The sequence below is a fragment of the Panthera uncia genome, chromosome F2 (genome assembly GCF_023721935.1).
Source record: "Panthera uncia isolate 11264 chromosome F2, Puncia_PCG_1.0, whole genome shotgun sequence".
Lineage (NCBI taxonomy): Eukaryota > Metazoa > Chordata > Mammalia > Carnivora > Felidae > Panthera > Panthera uncia.
Window position 1 is genome coordinate 30,666,478 of NC_064812.1, and position 22,426 is coordinate 30,688,903.

Here is a 22,426-nt window from a genome sequence, read left to right on the forward strand (position 1 = left end):
ACAAAATTAAGTAAGAGTATAGGATGAAAGTGACAAATTAGCTTAAGAACCTGGTATTTAAAGGATGGATAGATTTACCTGACTATAAGCTCATTTTGTGTTGTTAGCTATTAAAAACCAAGACCAGTGTGCTCAGTCTATTTAATAGTTTATAGTCTCAAAAAATGCAGACTCACTGGTGTCTACTGTAGTCTGATTCCATCATTAATAATGCTTTAAATTCTTGTGGATTTTGAACAAGTGAACTTATCCTATAAGGTGCAAACACTGAATGGATGGGGCTGTAACCTGAAGGGAAAGCAAAGCATTTAGGTATAAACTGTCTGATAGCTATTTAAATTGACTGGGTGGAGATAGGTGGTACTAGAGCCTGCTCCTTACCGTGTGGTCCAGAAACCAGCAGCACTAGCATTGTCTGGGAGCTTCTGAGAAATGCAGCATCTCAAGCTCCATCCCTGAGTTAGAATCTAAATTTTAACACTGCTTTAAAGAAGGAAACCCCATAATGAGTGGAAGAACATTCCAGAGAGGCAAAATTTGACCGAGTATGAACAAAAGTCTCTGATGATTCTTTCCAACATGAATGGACTGCCTATTAAGTGGTGAAGACCTCTCTTCAGTGGAAACACTCCAGTAGAATGTAAATCACCAGATTATAACAGAGAATATTAGTTCCACTTCAAGGTCTCTTTCTACTTATGTGATTCTAAGAACATATGGGAAACATTTCATCTAAATTCTCAAAAAAAGGGGCCTTGCATTATGTCTGTATCAACAGTTTGAATCTTCACCCTGCCATTTGCAAATGGAGTATTTTTGGCAAATCATTTAACCTATACCTAACTTACTCACCAGTTAAAAGGGGACATTAATGATAATACCTCACCTGCCTTGCAGGGATGTTGTGAGGATTAGATATAAATAAAACACTTGACATACTACATTTTCAATAAACAGTAGTTATTACCCAAGAATAAGACATCAAAGAGTGCAAAATTTTTACTTGCCAAAAATATTATTTTGCAAACTATCTTATCTCAGGATTATTTAAACCACTAAAACGGAATGTGAAGAAGTCATCTGAGAATCAGACTGTAGATACAGGTTCAGGCAAATCTGAAAAACATTATTATTAATATCAATGATAATAGAAAAATGAATATAAAGTGATCATCATGGTGACTTTCCATAATGCTGAATTATTATTTGTAAGCACCTGCTGCCTTGGCAAACTAGACACATTAAGTAAGACAGGCTGACCTGAAGTATGGCAATGATTCATGTCTTATAAGTATTTATGTATTTTAAGCAACTTTTTTCGATGTTTGACTGAGACTGAATTATTCTTTAATTATAGCTTTGGGGAAGTTTACCCCTCCCCCCTCCCCCCTTTTTTTAAATACAAAGACTATCCTATTTCATTCAAACTAGAACAATTTATCAGCTGAGTGTCAATTCTACATGGTCAGAAAATTGAGAGAAGTGTCAAAATCTGAAACATTTTGGCAAAAATGAGTCTGACTGATTTTTTGTTTTAATTGAGAGAATTCATCACATGTCACAACTTGGTTAACTTTCACCAAAACACATGGTAGAAAGTGTTCCCATTGTTTTCCTCCAGAGATTTTTACCTCTGGACAAAATAAGGACTCCCAACAAGAATGGATGTAGGTTCCTTCCGCCAACTCTTCTCAGTCACACCCACTTCTGTTCCTAACATCAGAAGAGCTGGCTGCTAGGGTGTTGGATCCTTTGGGAAAACACAAACTTCTTGGCATGCCCCACCTCCTCCTCAATCTTTACGAGTCTACTGTTATACACTAAGATGCTTCACCTCTTTCTTGAGTGCTGAGTACAGAAATAAAATTTCATCCTGCCTTCCTTTCTGCCTCGCCTCTCTCCTTCCCTTTATTCTGGTTGATATCTATGGGCTGCCTTTTGCCTCATAAGGTTTCCAGAACAATATGTTAAAATTATCAGCACATGAATTACAAATTCATATTGTAATTTATTATTTTTAAACCTCTCTCACCAGGGAAGATTTGCAACTTATTTGATTCTTAACATTGGCTTTAAGCCTACAAAAGCCTTTTACCTGAGCTTTGTTTTCACTTAACCTTCCTTATGAGGGGATTCAGCAAAATCTGGTTTATGGATTTGTAAAGATGTTTGCAGAGAGGGAAGTCTGCAGTGGGCCTTTTTAATGAGGCACTTAGGGAACCATTTTAACTCTTTCAAGCCAGGAGGATACCATTTAGTGGCCTCCTGCAATGGCACTTATCAGCAGTACTTTTGCATATATAAAGCCCAGTCAGCTTGGAATTCCAAATAGTACTCTAGTGGCCTAACTTTATGGAAGGTAGTGACTAATGCCCTGGAGACAACCTGGCTTTGTATTGAAAACAATTACCCCCATAAACAGAACTTCCTACTGACACAAATATTCGGTCTGAGCACCATACCTTCTGGGAGTTCTTTGAGCACCATACCTTCTTAGAGCTCTTTGTTTCTGGAAAGAAATTAAGAACATATTTTCAACTGCTTTTTAACATCTTCACATTAAAAAGAGAAAAATATATATAAGAAATTTAAAATGTTGAAGTAAATCATTCTTTTGATCTTTCTTGGGATGAATGTCTCAGCAGTTACAGGAAGAGATACATGATTGAATTGTGTATTAAAGCACCTCTGAAAAGCCATAGATCAGTAACCCTGCCTTCATATCTGTTTTCTTTAATCATTTGTATGGAAAAAAGATGAAACCCATAAAATACATCGACTGTGTCTGGTTTCAATTGTGTTTCAGCTATAGAAAGTCAACACTTCCTAGAAGCATTATCCGACAAAAAAAAAAAAAAAGCAACAAAGTATAGAGACAATTATTTTATTAACTTGGGAACATACAACCAAAACTGAATATTTCTGCAGGTCTTGGCCAAAATTAATGAATATTGATCTTTCCTCTGTGTGTATTTTTTTTTTAACAACATGCAGTTTTTAAGGCCAACTTTAAGTATTAGATTAGGTTAAATTCCAGTGTCTGTTTTTGCCTTTCATTAAAGGGCTAAAAGAGGAAGAACATTGATTAACAATCTATCTGAAATTTTACATGTGATTGTGATTGAAGTAACTAAACATAATAGTTTCCATGAAAAGATATGACCTAGCATTGTCGGATTTTTATTACTATTTTTTATTCTTTTGATAAAGACTTGCTGCTTTTTTAGTGTTAGCACTAAAATTTGTATAAGCTTTTATTTTTATTTATACAGATGTTACAGGTTCTTTGGAGTAAAATATAGACCTATGGTAATCCGGTATGTGTATGATAAAGTATGAGCCTGTTTTTTTTGGATGTGGCCATCTCTATATTTTAGGGATCAATATACTTTTTTTTCAAGGACAGTCCCATAATACATTATCAAATTGTGTCTCCTGATATGGAGCTCCGTATGAAGATGAGGTTTTATGCCTCTCTCTTTCCTGTGTACCATTCAGATAATTTCATCTGGTTACTATATTCTTCCTCATTTGCATTCAGAATAGCTGTTCCACATCATAATTATATGATTCCCCACCTATGGTACAAAGCAGACTCATCCATGGAACCTTTCAAAAACGTACATATCTCTAAGCACACCCCAGACATATTGAGTCAGAACCTCCATGTGGGAACCAAGTCATCTTATTTTTAAAAAGCTCCACAGCTGGTTCTGATATGCACTCCTGGTTGAAAGCAACTGTCAGAGCTATGAATTTATTGGCATGAGTTTAAAATCTCAAAAATTACCTCTTTTGCAGTTCTTAAAACTTATGAGATATAGACAGAAAGAGATGAAAAGAACTAGGACTAAGGGACAGTTGGAGGACACAGCTTCTCTCTCCATTAGGAAGCAGAAGTAAAAATAAGAGAGTAGTCTACACTTTGGTTTATGTCAACCAGTGTCAACCAGTTGGTTTTAATTTCTTATTTATTTTTTCTTTATTTTTAAAAATGTTTATTTACTTATTTTGAGAGAGAGAGAAAGCACACGCAAACTGGGGAGGGGCCGAGAGAGAGAGAGAGGAGAGAGCAAATCCTATACAGGTTCTGTGCTGTCAGTGTGGAGCCTGAAACGGGGCTTGATCCCATGAACCATGAGATCATGACCTGAGCTGAAGTCAGGAGTCGGACACTTAACTGACTGAGCCACACAGGCACCCCTAATTTCTTATTTAATAATTCTTGGATTAAAATGACAGTACTTATTTATATAAACCCAACACTCAACTTGCCATAAGAATACATTAGTTCCTAGCATCTAAAAACCTTTTAAATAATTGTTTCAGTATCCCCTTATTCATTTCCAGGCTAAGACATAGTCCTGGATTGTTTTTGTTCCCTTTTGCATACAGAGTAGAATGAAACCTGCTTCTCCTCAAATAGCTCACAGTCTGGTGGGAGAGAGGCAAGTAAACAGAACATTACTATGTATTGTGATATATCCTTTAACTATAATAACAACAACTAGATTTTTGTTGTTCTCATGTATCAGCATTGAGCTAAATGCTTTCAATATATTATTTCTCTCTCACAACCTTATATATGGAAACGACATTTTTAATCCCTGTTTTGCAGATAAGGAAACTGAGGCTAAAAACTAATAATCGGAGGTTCCACAGCAAATATGAGGCAGAGCAATGCTTCAAATTGGAGCAGAGATAGGGAGTAGAAGATATTTAATCAAAGCCAAGCCTTTATTTCTAGGCATTAGATCTGTAGTCTGCCTGATAAACTATGCAATAGACGGTTTACTAATGTGGGAACCCATTTTCCCTTCTTTGACTTATTTTTCATCTTCATGATGAAACAGTGTTTTCTGCATGGCTGCCCTTAGCTTTTAGAAAGTTCCCTCCCTTCCCTCCCTCTCTAACAGTCATTTTGATTCATTGTAGCCGAACATCTTGTTCCCACCATGCACCATGTTTAGACAGTTTATCTGGCAAGGTGCATGGAATAGAATTTTTATTTATAAAATCAAATTTTGTTGTTTTCCTTTCAGTTGCTTCTTCTCTTTTCACTCAGAAAAAGCAAACTGTTTAGGAAGGGATGTTAAGCTCCACTCAGAGGAGGTACAAGACTGCATGCCACGCTGGGGACAGAGGCTCTCATAGGAATGACACTAATCTGTTTTTTGAGGCTCACTGGAGATCACTGCCCTTTTTCCCTAGGGAAGCTGAGCAGTTTTATCCCTGCAGTGCTTTCAGCAGCATGGAAATATGTGACCTAAAACTTAACACTTCATCATTCCCAGCTTCCTTATTCACATTTAGTATAATTGCTGAATCCCTTCTAACTGCGCACCAGAGGGAATCCTCAAGTGGCTAGAGAGTTGACGCGTCTAAGCTGAGAAGAAAATGCAAGGAAAAATCCCAGCAGTCTTCTTTCTCCTCCCAGTGGCTGCTGCAACTGAGAATGTGCTAATTCTTTGACTTTCAGTGCCCTGTAGCTTTTTGTTTTGCTTATTCATTGGAGAAGGTAAGCTTCACTCTTCTTTCTGGTATGTAGCCTTGCTGCCACGAAAATGTGTAAAATTCTTAGCACATCCTAAATTGCTCTGATATTCTCTGCCACTGTGGAACTTTGGCAAAGTATGACTTGTGCATCTCGGAAACAGAGAAGCAAGGGAGCACTGGAATACTGACTTCTGGGGGTCCTATATCTTTGCTCTGAGCTACAGGACCTCAGGGGAGAATATATGCTTCAGGGGAGCATATGCCAGTACAATTTGAATGAAGAGTGTTGAGTTAATTAAAAACTAAGTTAAATTTGGGAATAATCTTAAAAGTGTGCTTCTATATGTTAATGAATTTTGTTTTAATTTTAAGTATAAAATTATATATTCATTTACACATTATTGAAAATGTAGGGCCAGAGTCTGGAATTCTGGGTCAGTGGTTCTTTTTTAGAACTTTCCCATAATTAAATGCATCAAAGTTCTACCTTCTGTTTTTTTGTTTTTGTTTTTATTTTGTGTTTTGTTTTCACTAGAGCAAATAAGACACCTGCAAAGCAACGTAAGTTAAAATCTTCTAATGTTTTATTATTTTTCTAGTCTTTTGGAGTAATTGTAACAAACATAACTCCAAAGCATTTTTTTAGTGATTTGCTTTTATTGAGCAAACCTAATATTTAAATTAGGTTTTATCAAAAACAAAACAGAACAAAGCAAATGGCTCTTTTCCCACTAATACTTAACTTATTTACATAACATTATAAATCTTATCAGAACAATAATAGAACAGGCATAAATGGTTTGGGGACCCAACACTACTGATGTTTAGTAAGTAACTCAATTGGCAGAGACAGTAGCACACAAATGTATTTAATGCATTTAGTATCCTCTGGGCATACACGCGAGCACGCACACACACACACACATATACATGCATACATAAACTTATATATTTTAAGTTCATTTATTTTGAGAGAGAAAGAGAGAGCACACACAAGCAGGGGAAGGGCAGAGAGAGTGAGAGAGATAATCCCAAACAGTCTCTGCACTGTCCGCATAGAGCCCGATGCAGGGCTCAAACTCATGAACCATAAGATCACGACCTGAGCCAAAATCAGGAGTCTGGCACTTAAACTGAGCCACGCAGGTGTGGCAATCAATATATGTCAAATAAGGAGTGTGTTAAGTTTGTTAAAGGAGAAATCCGTTAAGAATACTTCTACTATAGTTATAATTCTATAAAGTTGATATACATTAAATTTGAAAAAAAAACAAGATTTTCAGATTCTATCGTCTGTATTGGGAAAATGAGAATTGCTGTGATTATCTCAGTACTACCGTCACACTTCTTAAAAGTAAAACCTTTGTAAATGATTGCCTCCGTTAACAGAATGTTTCTTTCTGAAACATCAGGGTGTATATCCTGCTATGCTGGAGGTGTGTCTTTCAGATATCAACGTGCCTGGGACAAATGGGGAGGTTGTTTGGACATAGATTCATGGGGCTGGTTCTCAAATATTTTGACTCTCTGTGCAGCCAGGAAATTTTTTTTTTTTCAGCCAGAGCTCCAGTGATCATGATTCAGTGGGCACTTTAAACAACAAGAATTATGTTGTTTTTGTTTGTTTGTTTGTTTGTTTGTTTTGTTTGTTTTGTTTTTAAATGCTCAGAAGTGTTTTGTCCGTGCAGTACGAGCTAAGGCACAGCATGTTGTCTCCAGGAGCTTCAGGGGCAGGAGGATACCAGAGAAGCAAGCCCTCTTCGGAGCTGGGCATACAGGCTCCCTTTTGGCCTGGGTGCTGCGCTTCAGACCCTAGCCCCAGAAGAGCCAAGGCTGTGTTGAAGAGGTTGATGCGAGTGGAGCTGACTGTGATGAGTGTTGATTTCAGGCCCAGGCTCTGGAGCAGTTTTACCTGCATCTCTGGCCCAGCCACAACAAGGTCCCTGATGGTGCCAGGGCCCAGGGCCATTGTAATCTGCTTGAACTTCACCTCGATTCAGCTGTCTGCTGGGCCTTGCTCACCTCCAGCTCCAGCTGGGCCCAGGGACAGACCAGTTCTAGCTCTCGCACTTCCTGTACCCACTGGAGCTCCACCTTCATCTCAATGGCGAAAGCCTCTCCTTTCAACTTGGCCTGCAGCACAGTGCCTTCTTCCTGGATGTGCAGGGTCTCTGCATGGGGCTCAGCCCTCGCCTTGGTAGTTCCACTGCTCTCCACAACAGTGCTCAGAGCCTCCACTCCAAGAATTATGTTTAATTACTTCTCTGAATGTCATTATTAAATGCTATAGTGTTTTCCTCCCTCCTTCCCTCCCTTCTTCAAACTTCAATAAAGCATATGGAGTACTGGGTGTATGCTAACACTCTGTAGTCTTTGAGGCTTCACAGATACAGCACAGCTTCTGTCCTCAAGGAGCACAGCTTCTGTCCTCAAGGAGCTCACGGTTTGGCCAGTAAGACAAACATGCAGTTCAAGAATTACATTAAACTTCAAGCGTTGCCAAAGAATACTTTTTGAGGATTCGAAAACTGAATATCCTAATCTAGAATGTCAGTAGTTTCACATCACCAACATTGAGAGTTGGCTTTCCTTGGGGGACCACTTCTTTTTTTTCACCCACAAAGAAACTATTTTTGAACATTTAACAACCGTGACTGGAATTGCCCTAACGAAAATAAGAGCCATGTTAAGATTCAGGTGCAAAGCAGCCAGCTAGGCTCACTCACTAGCTCTTACATGTCAACCTTCTGCCTCAAAACCCAAATCCATAACGAGAGAGCATTTAAATGATTCCCGTCCTTGGTTTACAGGTTTGCTTATTAACATTTAAAAATGAAAATGTTAAAGCTAGAAAAGTCAAAGGTCTAGTAATATGTTTAAGTTATTATCTGTGTATAATTTGACTCCTGAAAAATAATAACAGCAACAACAAAAACAATAATAATATTGTTAAATATCTTGTCCAAGAATATCCTGATAGTATTCATTGAAAACGTTTGAATTATGTTCAAAATGCTCCATTAGCTAATATTTTAGAAACATTTCCAAAAGCAGTCTGTGACTGAGAAGTGTTTACTGGTGAAACCTATTAACCAGATGCATTTAATCTGAAATCATCTGACCTATACAGATTTTAATATCAGCCTTTACTGTAATAAGAATTAGACATAAGGCTCAATGGAGAGAAATGTAGCAGAAAAGTATTGAGTCACTAATTGGAAAAAAGTGTGAAAAATGTCTTTCCCTTTAAAGAAAGTTTTATTATTATTTAGAATATAGTTAACACTGAACATGATAAGAGGTTTTGTCTGAAGTAACTGCTGCATCTCTATCTTCTTTTGTAGGGGTTTGGAAATCCCTCTGGTGAATACTGGCTGGGGAATGAGTTTATTTTTGCCATAACCAGTCAGAGGCAGTACACACTAAGAATCGAGCTAATGGACTGGGAAGGAAACCGAGCCTATTCACAATACGACCGATTCCACATAGGAAATGAAAAGCAAAACTACAGGTAAGTCCTCCTTCGACTTAGGGCCCAACTGTCCTGGGCCTCGCCACTGACTAGTTTCAGGGGAAAGATGTGAAAGACAGAGTGATGAGAGCCATCCTTCAGAATGAGAATTAGGTCGCCTAGGCCTTTGGTAGGGATACAAAAATCTCAGTAAAGGCTTCTTAAAAGCTTTAAATTTGAATTTTCACAGACTATTTTGATGTTGGCTCAGATACTAGAGGATGAAGAATTAAGTCAATCACAATAGTATTGTTGTTGTGGTTTTTATTGCTGTTATTGTGGTGAAATAGGTGCAGTGAATTCATACCTATGAAACTGATGGCAGAGAATTGACTCAAACTCAGTGGCTTGGAATAAGTACTCCTTTCTATGATTTTTCTACTTACATTTTATTCACCTTTCTTAAATTGTTATTTTTTCACATTATTTTGAAAGTGACAAAGAGGAGGTATAAGTTTATGTTTTTATATGACTTATGTAAAAGATAAGGTGAGGCATAATTTAGAATTTTTTGGAAAATAATGTAAAGGCAAGAATAAATTCAAATAATGGCATCAGTGTACACAATACATCATTGTAGGTGTACAAATTGACAAATTCTACACTTTCTTGTTAACATCCTGATTTTTTTTTCAGCAGCTTGTACACTGTCCAAAAAAAAAAAATTAAAAGATGGCTAAGCAAATAATGCAGGATGATAAATTCATTCCCCAAACCCTTATTGTGTTACTTCTATGTTATAGGAACCCTACCAGGCACTGGTAATTTTTCAGTCGGTGATAAGGTCTCTAGTCTCCTAGACCTCACAGTCCAGCTTTGTAACTAGCTAGGTCACTAAATAACTGGCTGGCATTCCTTGACAACAGGGAACATATTTCCATTACTTTTATATCACTACTTATTAATGCAATACTTGGCACATATAAATCCTTAATAATTGCGTGTGACAGTTTCATAATCAGCAAATTAGTGTTGCAGTGATTTTTAACTCTCCATATTGTAGCTACTCTACCTCAGTCTTGGAAACGTGATTGTGTGCATTAAAGGGTTGGCACATAGCTTCAAGCAAAATGCAGTGATAGCAACTAAAGCCTTCTGCTGTTTTTCCAACCTGTGTGGCCCTCTTATAGTTCCACGCTTTCTGCTGCTTGTGTCTTTTTGAGGCATGCTATTCTCTAAGGGTTTGAATCCACAACATTTTCATGAACATATCTCATTTTATTTTAATGGATTATGTAGGGGATTGGATCCTTAGAGACATAAGGATCATTTTTTTAAACAAACAGTGATGATGTCACAACAGTGGGATAAGAAATAGATCTAAAGAGTTTTCATCATCTCATGGGAGGGTAGTGAGGGTGTACCTAATGACAACTCAAGAAACCAAAGAAGAGACATTTATAAAATGCAATGGAGTGTAAGAAGATGTGTTTCCAAGGAGGTCAATATTTGGGGAGTTTTATAACAAGAGAAACCACTGTAAAATATCAGGGGTACTCTTATGTAAATGTTTTGACCTGAAACTTGAAACTATATGGAACTTGGCTAATGTCAGACAGCTTGACAATAGGACTAGCAAATAATTAGTCTAGTCTTTTTCTAGGCTCCTGAAGAATTTGCTTTGGTTCCTTTCCAAAATGTCTCTCAGTTCTTTGTAGGTGTGTGTGTGTGTGTGTGTGTTTGCATGCATACACATGTGCTTGTGAGGCTGGGGTGGTGTTAAGACAAAGAGTGCATGGACAGGTTTAGGAAGATTGTCAGAAACCAAAGTAGGCTTCAGGGTGCATGGTATGAATGTCATTCTGGCATCTGTGTGAGGAAGGAGCACTTACTTCCTCTTAGAATGCCCCACTGCCCTCATTGATCATTTCCTGTCCCTACGATGTATGATTCTGATCTTCACCCATATGATGCAGATTTATGATTGAAAAGCAAGTCTTCCCAGATAGAGTAAGGCATGCACTCTGGGATCCCCATTTTTCTTTCTTGAGAGAATTGTGAACCTTGATAGGCACGCTGCTGTAGTAAAGTTGGTGGCTCTGGCCCTCTCTCTCGGCAGGACCCAGCAGAAAATAATTCTGTAACCATCACCTTCTCATGCAGTTGAGTATAAGATTCATATTGGCATCAAATGGGAAATTAGAATTCATTAAAACATAATGCCTTTTCTGGTGAAAGCTTGCTTAAAATAAGCACACTATGAAATGGTCCTATTTACTCTTTCGAAGAAAATCAGACAGAAGCCTGAAAAGGGAGTACACCCTTGTGACTCCCCTCCCCACCTGTGTCATCACTCACTCAAGTCCAATAACACCAGGTGTGCCTGAAGTTAGAGCCCAGAAGTCCGACTTTGCCTCTGCTTCTCATCCACTTATTTCTCTTTCTTCTGAATTAAGAAGGAATTTTTTAATTTCAGTGATAATTCATTAAAAGGATTAACACTAGCATTTGTGTAGTGTTTTATAATTTATGAAATGGTTTTTAACACTTTAAGCATTCAGTCTTCACACTGAAGTTTTGAGGTAGGTATTACTAGACACATTTTAAATATGAAGGAAATGAGGCTTTGGTCAACTGACCTGCTCAAACTCAAGTAAATATCAACTAAAAACAGAACTATGGAATTCATATTAGGATTTTGGTTTCTTTTTTTTAAATTTTTCAATATTTTTTCCTCCTCCAAATTAAATTCAGATGATTTTTTGAGATTTTTTTTTTTAAGTATTCTATCTTAACAAATTTTATTTTGGAAACTTATAATAGCTGTGGTCATAATGTATAAATCTAAGTTTAAAATTTTTTTCTCATGCTCTGGACACAAACTGATAAAAGTAAGTGTTGTTGAATGGATACATAAGCTTACAAATGTACATAGAATACACACACTTTCCTTTTATTCTCTAAGGAAACTCCAAATGATTTTCTCAGATAGAAAATAAAATCTATGGAACCCAGGAGAATATATATAAGGAAAAAATAATGTGAGAGTGTCATGATAAACATATCATGTAAAATAACACACAATTAGTGTGAAATTATTAAATACTTCCTCTAGAGAGGTAGTATTATTATTCAGGTCCTCATCATCTAACACCCAAACTATTGTACAGCTTTCCTGCCTCCAATCTTGATGCTCTCAAATATATCATCCACACTATTATTGGGATGGTTTTTCTAAAAGATAATCTGACTTTGGTTTCTGCCCTCCTTCATATATTTCATCAATGTTCAAGTATCTACAGATTAAAGTCTGTCAGTAATATACTTTCCCAACAACTATCAGCTTTCACTAATACACTCTCCCAAAAACCTCACCTGACCAGATACTCCTCATTATGATTATGTTCCAGAAACTACTTGCAATTTCCCTAAACCTTCTGTGTCTCTGGTTATGTTATATTGGCACCCACACATATAAACTTGACTTAGATACATCTTATAAACCCGTAAGATTCTCCTTTATATCAGGAAGTTTTCCCCAATACATGTTATGGTATGTGTTGTGATGAACTCACTCCTAGCCTCCCTTCAGAACTATAGTGCTCCTTCTCTCACCTTCCAGGAATGTTGCTGGTTTACAGCCTGTAGCCAGGGTCCCCTTCCTGAGCATTGCCTGTGGCTGAAGAAAGTCACATCACCCGAGGTCACTGTCCTGCAGACAGATTGCATCCAATGACAGGAGTATATAAAGGACCCCTTGCCCCAGTTTGGGACAATTCTGAAGGGCCATCCCAGGTTCAGAATTCCACTTGGGATTAGCCAAACCCTCTACTGTAACTGTGTGTGAATTCATCCTCTCTTTGTTCAGTATTGCTTTCTTCATTCTTCCATGGGGATTGATCCTGAGAGCCCTCCTTTATAAATCTCCCTACACTGATCTCCTCAAGAAATGCATCATCTTCACATAGGCCAGTTTGGATGTTTTGTGCTCCCATAGATCCCTAATGGGTCTGTGACGAACTATCCAGTATCCACATTCTATTATAAGTCATTAACAAGTATTTATTAAATAACTGTGCTTATTTCCCTTTTCTACTATTTCTAAGCTTCTTGAGAATAGGAACCATTTTCATCAAAATTCAAGATAATATATCTAAGTTAGCAAAAATGTTAAGTGATAGTTAATAACTAATATTTGGTGAGCAGATACTATGCATCAGACACCTTGTTTTCACTTGAAAAAATAGGCATGGTACACGGTCACAGGTACTGAGATGAGTAGAAGTTATTTGAGGTTCATTATCATAAGTGTGCACCATATGGCCATCCCTCAATAAAGGGAAATACAGAAGTCAATTTCTAGAACTAAATACACTCAAAGCACATATTCTAACAGACAAAATTTGTTTCTTCTGATCCTATTTCTGTCTTTAATAATTTGAATGTTCATGAGCATTATCTTATCTCTTATTCTCAATTTTCTGTCCTATAAATTAAGTGTTTGTAAAGTTGCAGCTGAAAAATTATTTTCTAGAATGGAATTACTTTTCTGTATATATTTATTTTTTTATTTTATGCCCCTTTATTTCTTTGATAAATTTGGTCTCTCTAATAAATACTTCAGTAAGAGGAAATATCAAATTGCTGGAAACATCAGTTTAGGGCTTACAGTGACCTTTTAGTTCTCATGAAAACTTTGATGGCCCTAATACTCGGAGTTTAAAAAGCAAATGCACAACTACCCCCACCACAACAAATGCTTTAAAAATAACAGATTAATTGGGGCACCTGGGTGGCTCAGTTGGTTAAGCGTCCGACTTCAGCTCAGGTTATGATCTCACAGTTTGTGAGTTCGAGCCCCACGTCGAGCTCTGTGCTGACAGCTCAGAGCCTGGAACCTGCTTCAGATTTTGTGTCTCCCTCTCTCTCTGCCCCTCCCCTGCTCATGCTCTGCCTCTCTCTGTCTCTCAATAATAAATAAACATTAAAAAAATTTAAATAACAGATTAATTGTGGGTGTGGCGAGATACTGTGATCTATTGGAAAGTGTTTTGGAATAGGAATCAGAAGATGTGGAAGCTATTAAATAGTGAAGTCTGGCTTCCATGTCCATAAAACCAAGTTGGTTGTATCCATGTTCATAAAACAGAGCTATGATAAGCACTGTGGAAATAAGAGCTTTGTTATACAGATTACACCTTGCACAACTGTGAGATGAACTGGGATAGTGAAGGTCTGAAAGGTGAAGGTCCCAGCATAGCAGTGGACCAGCTGGAGCTTGCAGGGAAATCCAAGAAAACAAGCATGTCCAGCCACCAGAGGAGGACCACAAAGGGGGAGATCTAAGGAACTATGTCACTTCAGGGTAGCTATGCTACCAATCAAGCATCTGTTGACAGGTCTGGGACTCTTGACAGCATGGGAAGGCAGGCTGGATGCAGAGTGGAAAAGGACAAGCTGGGAACTGACAGGCATCTCTTCTATATTGACTGATGGTCAGATGCAGGTCTCTGCTTCCTCCCACCTTCCAAATCTCACACCAAGTCCTCTTTTGGCGAACAAGGAGGGATATCCTGGGAAACATAGTTCCCAGATTAACCAAGTTGACAGTAGTTTAATCTAGCTATATAACGTAGGCAATTTACATGTTACTTTAATACCTCAGTTCTGTCATCTTTAAGTGGGAATAATGCCCTCTCTCCTATCATCCTCACCATTTGTTATGGAGATCCAATCAAAAAGAGTATGCAAACATACTTTGTATTGGACAAATTTAAATGCCATGCAACTATAAAAAAATTTATGTATTTTTATTTCAATTTGCATCACACCCAAGAAATTTATTACTGGTTTTGATAAGAAAATTAATTATATTCTGTATTGAAATCTATATTCCACTGTCCCAGAAATGTTTTACTGATTGGAATTTTTGTCTATTTGTTAATTTGGCTTCAAGACCCAGTCCAGGTTCACTCATTTCATCTGTGATCTCTTCAGTCAACTTTTACTTAGAATAGTCTACCACATACCTACCATAAATATTTTTAAAGAATCCCAGTCAATGTTCCTCAGAAATGTCTCTTTCTGGATTCACCTTATTATTTCTTCCTGATGAGATTCAAATTAAATCTTTTTGGTGAGAATGCTGTATAAACAATATTATGTACTTCCCATTTTATCACATCCAAAGGTACAAAGAGTTAATTTGTCCCATTATTGGTTTGGCTAAGTTTAATTCACTTAAGGTTTTGTTTTCATTTTTGCAATGGAATATGTAATCTCTTAAAGAAAATTCTTACAAAATATAATGTATAAAACCCATAAAGCTTATCCATTTTGGTTAAAGTGTGGGGACCTACTACAATATCCTTTTGGCCCTTTCATTGCTGGTACCTCAGATGTTTGTAAAGCATAGTTTAAAAAGTGTTGTATTATATTATTATAGCTAAAAAAGTAAAGATTTACCAATTGGAGAAAATTTACTGTGCTACTTTAATGTATACGAAGAAAAAGAAAATTACATGAAAAAATTTCAGCATTGTTAGAAAGGCACAGTTTATTGAACATGTTTTATTACACAAGTGATTTTGCACGTTAATTTTTTTTCTACTCTTGGTTACACTTTGTTCCCTAAAGTTAATTCTTTTATCTTACCATGGTATTAACTGGATTATTAAATCCTTTATCACAGATAGTATAATGACAAGCTTAAAGGTAACCCCTCTTTGAATCAACAGAAAATCTCTATTAGTAAAGTATGAATGATAATGTTTAACCATTTACAATGTTCATCTTATAGTTACAATCTTACTATAATATTGATGCTCAGTTTAAGAATATTCTCCATATTTTATTATCTCCATGTAATTTGTTGGGGATGAATGATACCTTCAGGGTGAAACTATTTCTGTGTTAAAGCCTTGTTCTGAAGAGATTCCACATGAAGAGATGAATGGAATGTTTGGGGAAAAAATTGTCCAAAAAACCCTTAAAAATAATTTAGCCATTAAATATCTTTCTGCACAAAATTTACTTTTGACCAACATCTTCATTGGGGAAGAGTTTGATGTAATGGGTAAAGCCTTGTATTGGGAATTAAGAGCCATGAATTCTAGCCTTGGATCTGTAGTTATTTTCTGAATGACCTTGGACAAGTTACTTCACTTTTCCAAGTCTCAGGTCCTCAGAAGTAAAATAAGAAGGTAAGAATGAAATCTTTCCAATTCCAAAATCTTATTTTTTTTTATCATTAAAATACTCCCATGTCATGTATGTATTTCAAGGACAAATTAGTGTAGAGTGAAAAGAATTCTCTAGAGCCTCCCACATAAATTTAAGCCCTGCATTTTTGTAGGTATTGCAAAACTTGTTTTACTCTCTGTAGTGAAATGTTTTTCATTTCTCTGATCCTCTGGGCTATACAGTCCTGGCTAGAACCAGTAGCAGATGTGTTGAAATACCAAGAAGAAAGTTATTTTTTACAGCGCTTCTGGACTGATCAAGGTAGAAAAAAAATAGGGAATCCTCTGGCTGTTTCTACCCTCTTGAATTTTTAGCCTAGATTGCAAACTCAAGGCTTTAAGTCATTTTATTTGTATTTCCAAATAATGTCTCCAACGTGGGAGTTATCTTACTATATTTAGACTACAATTTTTGTTATAGTTCCTTCCTGAAACAGAGAAAAAAAATGTTTTATTCAACAAAATTTGTATTTTATACTCTGACCGAGACAAAATATTCAAAAGGAGAAAAGAATGATCTTACAAAGTCACTTTGTACCTCTCCACGTCTTCTAATGGTCAGGAAAATCCCTTGATTTTATTAAAGTAGATTAATGCCAGTTTCTAGAGTCCTGGATTTTTCTAAGCTGACAAAACAAATGTCCCAGTCCTGTTAGGTTTAAGATTCCCAGAGGATTTCTGCTCTAGAAAAACTAATGCTGGGATTCGGACAATTGCTATTCTAGAAACTTCTAGGTTGGTGAGAGTTGTTAGAAACAGCTAGCTCTGCCTCAAGGAAATAGTCTAGAGAGATGTCCTGTGATCCCACTACTGGGAGTCCTCCTAGTGCTGTCCACTACTGAAAAAATAAAAGCTCTGTTTTCAAGGAATAAAATATTTGTTATGTTCTAGTATGTGCTATCCTAGGATAAAATATCCACAGGGATTTCAGCAGTCAGATATGTATGTGTGTTTACACATGTGCCTACACATGTGTGATGAGGATAGGGGAAGGAGCAGATAATAGACAAACAGGCAGTTACAATACCATGAACACAGTGAGTTCACCGATAAAGACAAGTACGGCATGAATAGGGGGATCTAACCAATTTGGGAAGCTGAGGAGACTTCCACAGGGTAGCCTAAGTTGACATACAAATGGCAAATTGGAATTAGCTAGAAAAATAGTCAAAATTGGAGATAGAAGAGGGAATAGCATATGTTAAGCCTCATAAATAAGACCTGGTATGTCTTGCTAGGCCTATGGTTAGATTGATGTAAATGGTTAGCTTTTGCCTAAGCATGAAGTATAAGGGGACAGGAACAAAGCATAATGCAAAGAGCAAAGAGGACAGCCACACAACTCGTAATATGGAAGAGATTTAGGACTGGCAGCTAGTGATAGCTTCTGAGGGCAGCTCATTTGAAATGGTCTTTCATATTTCAGTCAATTTTTTTTTCACTCAGTGTTTTGATCAATTTCATTCAATAAATATGAACAACAACAATATGCAAGGCATTATGAGTGAAACAAAACCCACAGAACTCAACCCCTATTCTTTAAGAGCTTCAAAACTCTGTGGCTGACTTGATTTTCATTATCCTTCAAGCCTCAGCTTGATCTGAAGAGTTATGCTTCCTGCATTGGATAAGAACCCCTTTCTTTCTGCTGTCACTGTGCTCTGTGCATATCTTTATCAGACTCCTTATTACACTGGATTGTAATTGACTATTATTTGGCTCTTCCGTAGATTGCCCCCTCTAGGTGTGCAGGGATCTCTCCACAAGGTTTGACATGTGACTGGAAAGGAAGCGCTGTCTAATAAATATATGAAAGACATATCAACAAGGATTTTTGGTTGTTGTTCATTCAACAGACAGCTGGCTACTATTTGGCATTTATTGATCTAGATGCTGGAAATCAGAGATCAACAAGTCAAAATTCCTGCCCTCAGACGTTTATGGTTTAGAGTGACGGCATATGCCAATTTCCGTGTAAGACTTTCATAAAGTGCTATGTCCTTTAGGTTTTGGTTTGTTGCTTGGATGAGATTCATTTCCCTCATCTATTCAACTCTAGGCTCTTCTGTTTTGTTTTGTTTTGTTTTGTTTTCTTTACCTGTAAATGATATGCAAGAATTTCTGTATTGTATGATGCCAAGCAAATGAAATACGATATTAACAAAATAGAAAGACAACGTACCTTGTTTTGTAGGCCAACTGATCTTGAAAAAGGGTACTGTGTTGTTGACACTGATAGGTAGTTTTTTTGGCTACAAGAACTAGGTTCTCTGCCTACAATTTTGATAACTGCCACTAGGTGACAGTAAACATTGATTTTATAGAATTCATCATGGATGAATAACTGAGAGCTTAATGAAAATTACAAGATTTAGTTAATTATACTTTTTGAGTAGAAACTTCAAAATTGTGACAATGAAAGTATAAAATATTTATTACTCTGTAACTTATAATTTTTTTCTCTCTAGATGATTTATTTCTTTTCTAAGAGTCTTTACCCATTTCAATCATAAACATCGTAAAAGCATTATAAATAATTATGCCAAATATCAATAAATATCAACATTAAATGCATCAACTACAAATCTTGTTTAATAGTAGCATAATAACATTCAGATTTAATATTAAATAAAGTATCCAGCTAAATATTTAAAATATCTGCAAAGTGCTTAGATATGTCTCTTGGTGCTAACAAACAAAGGCCAGGGTTTATGCTGATATGCTTATTCTCTATTGAAAGAATCAAAAGTACTATTTTATTACCTGGCTCAGTTAGAAATTCAACTAAATAGCTGCATAAAGATTTTAGTTTTATTCATATTTAGGCTTCAACTTCCTTTCCCTCACATACCTTCCTAATCAATTGTAGAGAGAACTTTCTAAGTCTGATCATTATATACAAATTTGAAGGTCACATCATTGTTATAAAAGAACTATTTCAATGAACTCTGCTTTAAAAATAATAGATGTGATTAAAGATCAAATGAATAGTTGGTACCTATTTATAATCTGATTCTTAAAGTACACCTTGTGTTCCTAGCAGAAGAATTACATCTGAATGGTGTATGTTTCTTTGACATCTTCTAATACAGAAGATGCTCTAATTATGAGAAACATCAAGTCAATATTTCCTTTAAAAACAATAATTTCAAAGATGCAGTTGTCTAATATACATTATTATTCTGTTCATTTCTTAACTGAGTATAATTTTGCTTTAATCTATATAACTTCACTAAAACTACTCTCTTAAAAGTTACTATAATTATTTTGAAATCAGAGCCTGCGTTCATTTATTTGCCGAGCCAGCTAGTCATCAAAAATTTATCATGTTGCTGATGGGTTCCGGAAGATGGCGGCGTAGGAGGACGCGGGGCTCACAGTGCGTCCTGCCAATCACTTAGATTCCACCTACACCTGCCTAAAGAACCCAGAAAACCGCCAGAGGATTAGCAGAAGGGAGTCTCCGGAGTCAAGCGCAGACTAGAGGCCCACGGAAGAGGGTAGGAAGGGCGGCGAGGCGGTGCGCGCTCCACGGACTGGCGGGAGGGAGCCGGGGCGGAGGGGGCGGCTTGCCGGCCAAGCAGAGCCCCCGAGTCTGGCTGGCAAAAGCGGAGGGGCCGGACAGACTGTGTTCCGACAGCAAGCGCGACTTAGCGTCTGGGAGGTCATAAGTTAACAGCTCTGCGCGGAAAGCGGGAAGGCTGGAGGACAAAGGGAGGGAGAGCTGCTGAGCCCCCGGACGGCAGAGCTCAGCTTGGCGGGGAACAAAGGCGCCAGCGCCATCTCCCCCGCCCATCCCCCAGCCAAAATCCCAAAGGGAACCAGTTCCCGCCAGGGAACTTGCTCGCTCCGCGCAAACACCCAACTCTGTGCTTCTGCGGAGCCAAACCGCCGGCAGCGGATCTGACTCCCTCCCGCTGCCACAGGGCTCCTCCTGAAGTGGATCACCTAAGGAGAAGCGAGCTAAGCCTGCCCCTCCACCCCCCGTGCACCTTGCCTACCCACCCCAGCTAATACGCCAGATCCCCAGCAACACAAGCCTGGCAGTGTGCAAGTAGCCCAGACGGGACACGCCACCCCACAGTGAATCCCGCCCCTAGGAGAGGGGAAGAGAAGGCACACACCAGTCTGACTGTGGCCCCAGCAGTGGGCTGGGGGCAGACATCGGGTCGGACTGCGGCCCCGCCCACTAACTCCAGTTATACACCACAGCACAGGGGAAGTGCCCTGCAGGTCCTCACCACGCAAGGGACTCTCCAAAATGACCAAACGGAAGAATTCCCCTCAGAAGAATCTCCAGGAAATAACAACAGCTAATGAACTGATCAAAAAGGATTTAAATAATATAACAGAAAGTGAATTTAGAATAATAGTCATAAAATTAATCGCTGGGCTTGAAAACAGTATACAGGACAGCAGAGAATCTCTTGCCACAAAGATCGAGGGACTAAGGAACAGTCACGAGGAGTTGAAAAACGCTTTAAACGAAATGCAAAACAAAATGGAATCCACGATGGCTCGGCTTGAAGAGGCAGAGGAGAGAATAGGTGAACTAGAAGATAAAGTTATGGAGAAAGAGGAAGCTGAAAGAAAGAGAGATAAAAAAATCCAGGAGTATGAGGGGAAAATTAGAGAACTAAGTGATACACTAAAAAAAAATAATATACGCATAATTGGTATCCCAGAGGAGGAAGAGAGAGGGAAAGGTGCTGAAGGGGTACTTGAACAAATTATAGCTGAGAACTTCCCTGAACTGGGGAAGGAAAAAGGCATTGAAATCCAAGAGGCACAGAGACGTAACTTGAATCGATCTTCTGCACGACATATCATAGTGAAACTGGCAAAATACAAGGATAAAGAGAAAATTCTGAAAGCAGCAAGGGATAAACGTGCCCTCACTTATAAAGGGAGACCTATAAGACTCGTGACTGATCTCTCCTTTGAAACTTGGCAGGCCAGAAAGGCTTGGCACGATATCTACAGTGTGCTAAACAGAAAAAATATGCAGCCGAGAATCCTTTATCCAGCAAGTCTGTCATTTAGAATAGAAGGAGAGATAAAGGTCTTCCCAAACAAACAAAAACTGAAGGAATTTGTCACCACGAAACCAGCCCTACAAGAGATCCTAAGGGGGATCCTGTGAGACAAAGTACCAGAGACATCACTACAAGCATAAAACATACAGACATCACAATGACTCTAAACCCATATCTTTCTATAACACTGAATGTAAATGGATTAAATGCGCCAACTAAAAGACATAGGGTATCAGAATGGATAAAAAAACAAGACCCATCTATTTGCTGTCTACAAGAGACTCATTTTAGATCTGAGGACACCTTTAGATTGAGAGTGAGGGGATGGAGAACTATTTATCATGCTCCTGGAAGCCAAAAGAAAGCTGGAGTAGCCATACTTATATCAGACAAACTAGACTTTAAATTAAAGGCTGTAACAAGAGATGAAGAAGGGCATTATATAATAATCACAGGGTCTATCCACCAGGAAGAGCTAACTATTATAAATGTCTATGCGCCAAATACCCGAGCCCCCAGATATATAAAACAATTACTCATAAACATAAGCAACCTTATTGATAAGAATGTGGTCATTGCAGGGGACTTTAACACCCCACTTACAGAAATGGATAGATCATCTAGACACACAGTCAATAAAGAAACAAGGGCCCTGAATGATACATTGGATCAGATGGACTTGACAGATATATTTAGAGCTCTGCATCCCAAAGCAACAGAATATACTTTCTTCTCGAGTGCACATGGAACATTCTCCAAGATAGATCATATACTGGGTCACAAAACAGCCCTTCATAAGTTTACAAGAATTGAAATTATACCATGCATACTTTCAGACCACAATGCTATGAAGCTTGAAATCAACCACAGGAAAAAGTCTGGAAAACCTCCAAAAGCATGGAGGTTAAAGAACACCCTACTAACGAATGAGTGGGTCAACCAGGCAATTAGAGAAGAAATTAAAATATACATGGAAACAAACGAAAATGAAAATACAACAATCCAAACGCTTTGGGATGCAGCGAAGGCAGTCCTGAGAGGAAAATACATTGCAATCCAGGCCTATCTCAAGAAACAAGAAAAATCCCAAATACAAAATCTAACAGCACACCTAAAGGAAATAGAAGCAGAACAGCAAAGGCAGCCTAAACCCAGCAGAAGAAGAGAAATAATAAAGATCAGAGCAGAAATAAACAATATAG

The 22,426-nt window shown here is 37.8% G+C and overlaps 1 protein-coding gene across 2 annotated transcripts in view; it reads left to right on the forward strand.

Annotated features, from left to right (window-relative positions):
* ANGPT1 (angiopoietin 1) overlaps window positions 1-22,426 on the forward strand; it is a 246,772-nt gene that overhangs the window by 194,598 nt on the left and 29,748 nt on the right. For both annotated transcript variants that reach the window (XM_049633517.1, XM_049633518.1), the window contains exon 7: window positions 8,841-9,007. In XM_049633517.1, coding sequence (XP_049489474.1) covers window positions 8,841-9,007 — 167 coding nt within the window. The remainder of the gene's footprint in view (window positions 1-8,840; window positions 9,008-22,426) is intronic.